Source organism: Octopus sinensis, linkage group LG25 (genome assembly GCF_006345805.1).
Source record: "Octopus sinensis linkage group LG25, ASM634580v1, whole genome shotgun sequence".
NCBI classification, from domain to species: domain Eukaryota; kingdom Metazoa; phylum Mollusca; class Cephalopoda; order Octopoda; family Octopodidae; genus Octopus; species Octopus sinensis.
This window is the reverse complement of record NC_043021.1, coordinates 27,310,223-27,320,222: the sequence shown is the minus strand read 5'-3', so window position 1 is coordinate 27,320,222 and position 10,000 is coordinate 27,310,223. Positions and strand designations below refer to the sequence as shown.

The 10,000-nt window shown below is 40.6% G+C and overlaps 1 protein-coding gene across 1 annotated transcript in view; it reads right to left on the bottom strand.

Annotated features, from left to right (window-relative positions):
* Positions 1–2,674: 2,674 nt before the first annotated feature.
* The window catches only part of LOC115224479 (kanadaptin), a 78,413-nt gene continuing 71,087 nt past the window's right edge, over positions 2,675–10,000 (bottom strand). The window contains exons 12-13 of the mRNA XM_029795388.2: positions 5,584–5,647; positions 2,675–2,825 (exon numbers count right to left, since the gene is read on the bottom strand). Of these exons, the coding sequence (XP_029651248.2) occupies positions 2,776–2,825; positions 5,584–5,647 (114 nt within the window). The 3' untranslated portion in view covers positions 2,675–2,775. The remainder of the gene's footprint in view (positions 2,826–5,583; positions 5,648–10,000) is intronic.

The window sequence follows — 10,000 nt, the reverse complement described above, 5'->3', positions numbered from 1 at the left end:
ATATATACATTTAGTGTATAAAATAGCTTGTGATAGGGTTAGGGTAACTAATTGAAATAAAAATATGCCACAAAGATAACAGTTAAATTTAGAGATAACAACTATTTTAATCCTATACTCAGCAGTGGAGCCACCTTGTGGGAATATCTGGATATGTGCGAAGAACTCTTTGATCTCAAAGAATCATCTTTCCAAGAATACAAAATAAATAAATAAATAAAACCCCACACCAAATGATGGAAACATCAGAAGAAAGTGCTTGCTGTGTGGCTGCCCCAATCAACCATGACATGACCAAAGTAAGGTGTGGAGAGATTGAGGAGATGCCAGAGTAAAGAAAACGGCAGATGCGAAAAGAAAGGTGAATGAGTCCTCAGAAAAATCTCATAACAGGACCAGGAAGATGCTGCACACTGAGACTGAACCAGAAATGACCAAGTAGCAAAGCAAAGTTCTTAACCACACAGCCATTTACTGGGGTGGAAGACACACACTTCCAAACTTGATTTTAACTGAAGAATTTGGGTAGGGGACTCATACTCAACTATATACTGTGTACATACATACACATACAAACACGAGAGTGTGTGTGTATATATATATATATATACAAAATTTAGAGGATTGACCACTAAAAGTGGACAGCCTGTATACTAGAAATAGATGTCAAAATCGCCATTTTCCACAGAGATTGTGTTCTCAAGAAAAAATTCAGCAAAAGAACCAAAGCGTAAAAATAAGCAAGACAAGTGCATATATACGAAATAAAAAACGATTACCTATGGACTAATTAGTTTCACTTGTTAATAATTTACGAATATGAATACATAAACGTCTGTAAGATCATCAGCATCATCTGTCGTTTATGAAGCATAATTTCTAGAACTAGATACAGGGCGTTCGACTGAAATCCAGCATTGCATAGAGTTCCATAAATTCTATTTATGTGTATCTTTCAAATGCCTTCACTTTGGCGCGCTGAGATAGTCCATAGGTAATCGTTTTTTATTTCGTATATTTTCATTTGTCTTGCTTATTTTTACGCTTTGGTTTTTTGCTGAATTTTTTCTTGAGAACACATTCTCCGTGGAAAATGGCGATTTTGACATCTATTTCTAGTATACAGGTTGTCCACTTTTAGTGGTCAATCTTCTAAATTTTGTATGTAAAAAATTTTTAATCTTTGGATTTTTTTAAATATGCTAGACCACTGGTTTTAATTGATTAATATCAATTTCTACCCTTATTTAATTTTATATATATATACATATATATATCCCATCCAAAGTACCTTGGATCGCAGGACGGCCTGCTGTGCTAACCTTGGATCGTAGGGTGACCCGCTGTGCTTGAGGAGACCTATTGAGTCAAATACATCAACATCAAAATAAAATCAAATGGAAATTGTAGTTGTGATACCTGTGCCAGTGGCACGTAAAAAGCACCGTCCAAACGTGGCTGATGCCAGTGCCGCCTTGATTGGTTTCCGTGCCGGTGGCACGTAAAAAGCACCAACCGAACGTGGCCGTTTCCAGCCTCCCCAGGCACCTGTGCCAGTGACATGTAAAAAGCACCCACTACACTCTTGGAGTGGTTGGCGTTAGGAAGGGCATCCAGCTGTAGAAACACTGCCAGATCAGACTGGAGTCTGGTGCAGCCCCCGATCAAACCATCCACCCCATGCTAGCATGGAAAACAGGCATTAAACGATGATGATGATATATATATATATATATATATATATGTACATGTGTGTATGTGAGTGTATATATATATGTTACTAGTTTCTGCTGTAGTTATGATGCAACCATGCTGGGACACAAGCTGGAAGAATTTTTAAGTCAAACGAATAAACCCCTAATCTTGTGGGTTCTTGGGTACTGATGCTATACATTAAAAGGATGCATGCCAGTGCCACATAAGAGCTCCGGTGCTAGTACTGCATAAAAGCACCTGGCACACTGTGAAATGGTTGCCAAATCAGACAGGGAGCCTGAGCAGCTCTTCAGCTGGCCAACTCCTGTCAAACCGTCCAATTCCTGTCAAACTGTCTAATTCCTGTCAAACTGTCCAATTCCTGTCAAACTGTCTAATTCCTGTCAAACTGTCCAATTCCTGTCAAACTGTCCAACTCCTGTCAAACTGTCCAACTCCTGTCAAACTGTCCAACTCCTGTCAAACTGTCCAATTTCTGTCAAACTGTCCAACTCCTGTCAAGCTGTCCAATTCCTGTCAAACTGTCCAACTCCTGTCAAACTGTCCAACTCCTGTCAAACTGTCCAACTCCTGTCAAATTGTCCAACTCCTGTCAAACAGTCCAACTCCTGCCAGCATGGAGAACAGACATTGAATGACAATGATGATGATGATATAGATAGATATATATACACACACTTATACAAGGGGTGAGGCTGGAAAGTTCCTGGCTTTGGATAAAAGAAAATACAGGAGGATCCTTTAATGATTTTATTCAACAGATTCTCCTCAGATCCACACACTTACTGCAGCAGTCCTTAAAGAACTCAGAAGGCCTTTTGTGAGACCCTTAATGCCAGAAAAAGTTCCACACCTCCTCGTGTGTGTGTGTATATATATATATACACACACCTATATATTTTCATGTGTGTGTATACACATATAGAGAAGAAGAAAGAGTTTTACTAAAACAGAGGCGAGTTTTGTTTGGAAATGTTTTAATGCATCAGTAGTTCATGGAGATTTGAAATGTTCCAGTGGGGGGTGGGGGTGGGGGTGGAGAGTGGAATCTTGGAGAGATCAATAGCCATATTTCTCATTCAAAGAAGTACGTCCATCACCAGTTTGATCTGGAAAGAAATGGTAGAGCTGCAATAAATATTATAAGCAAAAAAAAAACAGAAAATGCATAAAAATCAAATAAATGAAAAGTAAATAAATATACAAAATGCACGAATGCATCAAGAAGAAGGAAATGACATATACAAGGGTGGGGGGAGGGGGGGTGCATACTGGCCACGTAACGGAATTAATAGGTGCAGGCATGGCTACGTGGTAAGAAGCTTGCTTCCCAGCAACAAGGCTCTTGGTCTCAAGAATTTGTCTTATGAAGAAAGGCCGAAGACGCTCGACCTTTATTCTCTAGAAAAACAACGACGCCGTGGTGATCTCATTCTTGCTCACAACATCATAAGCGGGAAGTGTAACCTCTCGAAAGAGCTGTTCTTCACTCTTGCTCCAGAGCGTCGGCTGCGGGGTCATTCTGAAAAGCTCTATCTGCGACGATTTCATCCCAATCGAAGGAGAGGGGCTTTCTCTGTCTGGGTTGCGGATCCGTGGAATAAGCTGCCGGATGAGATGGTGAAGATGCCTACGACCGCTCGGTTCAAAGTCTCCCTTGACCACAAGTGGCCTGAACTCTTTACATGAACACCACCCTGTACATAACTCCATGTCCCCCTACATGGCCTTGCTTTTTGAGCCAAAACATTAACTAACTAAGATGTTCAGTCCCAGAGCATAGCATCATGGGCAAGTGTCTTCAGCCATAGCCCTGTGCCAACCAAAGCCATGTAAATGGATTTGGTAGAATGAAACTGAAAGAAGCCAGTTGCACACATACACACACACACACACACACACACACACACACACACATATATATATTGTTGTTATTATGCAAAAGTGTCATAAGTCCAAAAGATTCCTTTTTCAGAAAATGAGAAAATAGTTCCACCATTCCATAGCAAAACCGTTGTCCTACACTTTGACAATTTTTGATATCTTGGCATCTGAAGCAGCTGGAGATACGACAGTTTGACCAAAAGAACCGGTTATTGCAAGCAAAAATAAATATTGAAAAAATACGCATTTAGCCAAAATTTGGACATACGGCAGTTTAACATTATAGCAATAATATATGTATGTATGTATATATGTATATATATATATTATATATATATATATATATATATATAATATATATATATATAAAATTTAGATTCAGATAATATGGTACTTAAGTTGAAGGCACCAGAATTTAGCATGGTATTATCCATATAATTCAAAATGGGGTGATTAAAATCAAAATAAGCAACAAGGATATCCAAAGGTAATGCAGTACAATTGTTTCATGTGACTCCATTTAATTGAACAATGTGAACATTACATCAATTTAGAATGTAGAGCAATCTTCAGCAGCATAAAAATATAAAATTTAGTTAAATTCGAAGGACTCATTTGTTAAAATTTTTTTATCCAAAATCACCAAGAGGATAAGGAGATAGACAAAGAACATGTTTTACCAACAACATCAGTTGTAACTGAGATTTTTTCAAACAAGACACGGCTTATCACTGAAGATTGCTCTACATTTTAAATTGATGTAATATTTGCATTGTTCAATTAAATGGAGTCGCATGAAACAATCGTATTGCATTACCTCTGGATATCCTTGTTATTTATTTTGATATATATATATATATATATATATATATATATAATATATATATACACAAACACACGTGTGAGTGGGCAAATGAAAGAAGAGCATTCAACCAATTTATTGGGAGTCACAAGTATGGATCAAAACAGTTTGATTCAAACTTGCTGGTACTCCAAGTTTCAAGAGTGGTGCTAGTCTTCAGCCATTTTGAATTTGAATGAAAGAAGTTAACTGTTATTACCTTAAGGTGGGCTGCAATTGGTCAACAAAGGTCATGTGGTGTCATGGTTTGATATTGGTATATTGGTGTGTGCGTGCATGTGTGTGTGTATCTGTCACCCATGCTGGTGACACATAAAAAACACCCTTTGAACTCTGGGCCTCACAGTGGGGGGGGGGTAGTGACAAGTGACTGAGAACTTTAGCATTGTGCCCGGCTTGAGAAGCCAAGTGAGATCGTAATTATGGTCAATGCCAGTGTTTCATAACTGGCACATAAAAAGCACCCACTACACTCATGAAATGGTTGGCATAAGGAAGGGTATCCAGCAGTAGAAACCATGCCAAATCAGAGTGGAACCTTTGTGCAGCTCTCCAGCTTACAAGCATTCAGTCAAACCATCTAACCCATGCCAGCATGGAAAACAGACATTAAATGATGATGATGATGATGATGATATATATATATATATTTATATATAACATGAGAGAAAGAGAAAGAAAATGTAATTCACGAAATTCTTTATTAATCACTAGAATGGTTTTGATCCCTTATGTATTGGTCCCTCACAAGACCCTATACAATCAGTTGTAGGGCATCATTTTGTGCAGGTGTGTCTCATCAGGTGAGTTGTCTAAAGGTACCTCCTTTTTTCATCTCTGATTAGAATACATTTTCGTATTTGTCTGTAGTTTCTTGCATGCATGAGAAATGATGATGAAGATGATTGCATTGGGTTCTTACTGTTTCCATCAATCATTAGTCACAAGGCTTTGATTGATACAAGGCCGTAAAGACAATGGTTGAAGATACTCTGGAGTGAAATCAAACAGAGAACCACATGGTTGCACACAGATCTGCTGAAGCAGACAGCATTGCCTACACAGAAGATGTCGAATAAATATGAAATGCAACACCTGTCTTAATAAAAAAGAAAACTTACCTGATGGAGGTAACCAGACCACTTTATCTGCATCAGCATCAAAACATGAGGAATCTCCAGAAACCTATAAATTAAAAATAATAACAATAATAATAATAATAATAATAAATAGTAAAATACAAAGACCTGGAAATAGAGATGACCAGAATGTGGAATCTGAAAACAGAAACAATTCCTATCATAGTAGGTGCATTAGGCATGATAAAAAAATATTCAGACAAATACATAACAAAAACACCAGGACTTACAAACACATATAACATACAGAAAATTGCACTACTAGGCACTGCACACATCCTACGCAGAACACTTTCCATACAATAACCATCAGAGCATCACAACAAATCACAGAACATACCCAAGGCACACAGAGCTGCGCTCGGTAGTGAAGTGAAAGCACGATATAAAAATAAAACTACTGGATAATGATAATAATAATAATAATAATAATAATAATAATAATGCCCTGATGTAGTACCAGGCAGTGGCTCTCATGGCTTCTGATCTTAACTGATTGGAAGTGTTATCATGTACATTGTTTTGTCTTGCTATAAAAGATGGGCTACAGCAAATATTCTGCTCAATACCACAGGTTTGCTTGTCAGTTGTTTGACCTTAGCCAGTTGAGCATGTTCCTTAATGGCTGACGATATGTGCATCTCTGATCACAAGCAGAAGTAGTGGGGGAGCATCATAGCCATGTGTTGAGAGGGATTCTTTGGGGCTTGAATAATTCACCTCTGGAAACATGGATGTTTCCCTCAACATCCTTAAACAACCCTTATTCAGGGACCTTTTGAGCAGGATGGGCTACTCGACAAGAAGAAAATTCTAACTGGGCCCCACCTGTAAGGTCATGCGCTGTTTATCTTGATATGAGATCACCATGTTGCGCACATATGGTTGTGATGCATGTGCCTGGTGTACCCTTATCAGATGGGTAGTCATGATGGGTATTCTGGGCTTTGTATATTTATGCCAGTCACACTTTGATGGCATGTGCTGCTCTCTCACTCAATAATAATAATAATAATAATAATAATGATAATGATGATGATGATGATGATTTCATTTATTTGTCACCAGAGTAGATGAGGGGGAAAATTCAAAAGCAGACACAAATTGTGGGGATTTACATATAATGAAATGATAAAATAGTTTTAAAGAATAAAAAAAGAAGGTGGTTAAAGAGATGCAGCTCTCCTGATACAGGATGACCCCCTAGGGATAATCGAGGAAACCCACTGCCCGAGATTTCCCTGATCACCAAGAGCAAGTGCCTCTTCCAATTCCCTATATCCAACTCACAAGTCTACACTTAGAGAGGTACCATCCTCTCTTACCATTTTTATAAATAATAATAATCCCTTTTACCATAGGCACAAAGCCTGAAATTTGATGGGAGAGGGACAGGGGGATCACATCAACCCCAGGGCTCAACTTATTTTATTGATCATGAAAGGATAAAGGGAAAAGTCAACCTCATAGAATTTGAACTCAGAGCCTAAAGACACACAAAATACTGCTAAGTATATTGCCCAACACGTTAACAATTCTGCCAGCTTGCCATCTTAATAACAATAACAACAACAACAACAATAATAATAATGATAATAATAATAATAATAATAATAATGATAATAATAATAATAATAATAATAATCCTTTCTACTGAAGGCACAAGGCCTGACATTTTGGGGGAGAGGACAAGTCGATTACATCAACCCCAGTGTATCACGGCTACTTAATTTATTGATGCTGAAAAGCAAAGTCAACCTCAGTGGAATTTGAACTCAGAACATGAAGACAAGCAAAATACTGCTAAGCATTTCAACCAGTGTGCTAATGATTCTACCAGCTCACTGCCATAATAATAATAATAATGATAAAGATAATAATAATAATGATAATAATAATAATAATGATAATGATAATGATAATAATAATAATAATGATAATGATAATGATAATAATCATCATCATCATCATCATCATTTAGCGTCCGTTTTCCATGCTAGCATGGGTTGGACGGTTCAACTGGGGTCTGGGGAGCCCGAAGGCTGCACCAGGCCAGTCAGATCTGGCAGTGTTTCTACAGCTGGATGCCCTTCCTAACGCCAACCACTCCGAGAGTGTAGTGGGTGATTTTATGTGCCACCGACACAGGTGCCAGACGAGGCTGGCGAACGGCCACACTCGGATGGTGTTTTTATGTGCCACCGACACAGGTGCCAGACGAGGCTGGCAGACGGCCACGCTCGGATGGTGTTTTTATGTGCCACCGACACAGGTGCCAGATGAGGCTGGCGGACGGCCACGATCGGATGGTGTTTGTTACGTCCCCAAGCACGGAGGCCAGTCTATGCGGTACTGGCTACGGCCACGTTCGGATGATTTTCTTGTGTGCCACCGGCACTGGTACCACAAAGATACAAATTCCATTTATGTTCATCTATTTTGATTTGTTTTAATTTGATTTGATTTGATTTGATTTGATTTGATTTTCACTTGCCTCAACAGGTCTTCACAGTGTCACAAGAAGGAAGGTATGCATAGGTGGACTGTCTACGTCGCCGGGTCTTCGGATGGTGTCTTTATGTGCCACCGACACAGGTGCCAGATGTGGCTGGCGAACGGCCACGATCGGATGGTTTTCTTGTGTGCCACCGGTACTGGAACCACAAAGATACAAATTCCATTGATGTTCATCTATTTTGATTTGGTTTGATTTTCACTTGCCTCAACAGGTCTTCACAAGTGTCACGCGTGTCACACACTTGCCTCAACAGGTCTCCACAAGTGTCACACACTTGCCTCTGCCTCAACAGGTCTTCACAAGTGTCACACACTTGCCTCTGCCTCAACAGGTCTTCACAAGTGTCATAAGAGGGAAGGTAAGCACAGGTGGACTGACTACGTCGCCGGGTCTTTGGATGGTGGTGGTGTTTTTATGTGCCACCGACACAGGTGCCAGGTGAGGCTGGCGAACGGCCACGATCAGATGGTGTTTGTTGTGCCCACAGCACGGAGGCCAGTCGACGGCCACGTTCGGATGGTTTTCTTGTGTGCCACCGGTACTGGAACCACAAAGATACAAATTCCATTGATATTCATCTATTTTGATTTGGTTTGATTTTCACTTGCCTCAACAGGTCTTCACAAGGGTCACACACTTGCCTCAACAGGTCTCCACAAGTGTCACACACTTGCCTCTGCCTCAACAGGTCTTCACAAGTGTCACACACTTGCCTCAACAGGTCTTCACAAGTGTCATAAGAGGGAAGGTATGCACAGGTGGACTGACTACGTCGCCGGGTCTTCGGATGGTGTCTTTATGTGCCACCGGCACAGGTGCCAGATGAGGCTGGCGAACGGCCACGATCGGATGGTGTGTGTTGTGCCCACAGCACGGAGGCCAGTCGATGCGGTACTGGTTACGGCCACGTTTGGGTGGTTTTCTTGTGTGCCACCGGCACTGGTACCACGAAGAATACAATTCCACTGATGTTCATCTATTTTGATTTGTTTTGATTTGATTTGATTTTCACTTGCCTCAACAGGTCTTCATAAGTGTCACAAGAAGGAAGGTATGCACAGGACTGACTACGTCCCCGGTCGGGGCACGGGTTATGGCCTGACTAGTCTTGCCGGGTCTTCTCATGCACAGCATACTTCCATAGGTCTCGGTCTCTAGACATTTCCTTAGTGAGACCTAAAGTTCGAAGGTCGTGCTTCACCACCTCGTCCCAGGTTTTCCTGGGTCTACCTCTTCCACAGGTTCCCTCCACTGCTAGGGTGTAGCACTTTTGCACACAACTATCTTCAGCCTTTCTTGTCACATGACCATACCAGCGCAGCCGTCTCTCTTGCACGCCACAACTGACGCTTCTTAGGTTCAACTTTTCTCTCAAGGAACTTACACTCTGACGATTATGAACACTGACATTACACATCCATCGGAGCATACTGGCTTCATTTCTTGCGAGCTTACGCATATCCTCAGCAGTCACGGCCCATGTTTCACTACCATGTAGCATGGCTGTACGTACACATGCATCATACAGTCTGCCTTTTACTCTGAGCGAGAGGCCTTTTGTCACCAGCAGGGGTAAGAGCTCTCTAAACTTTGCCCAGGCTATTCTTACTCTAGCAGTTACACTTTCAGCACACCCCCCCCGCTACTGACTTGGTCTCCTAGGTAGCGGAAGCTATCAACTACTTCTAGTTTGTCTCCCTGGAACGTGGCAGAAGTTGGTCTCTGCATATTTCCAGTGTTTATTGCTCCTGAGCATTTGCCACAGACAAAAACTATTTTCCTAGTTAGCCTTCCTTTGACATTGCTGCACCTCTTATGTGTCCATAGCTTACACTTGGTGCATCTTATAGAGTTTCTACCTACACCTTTTTTAATAAATAA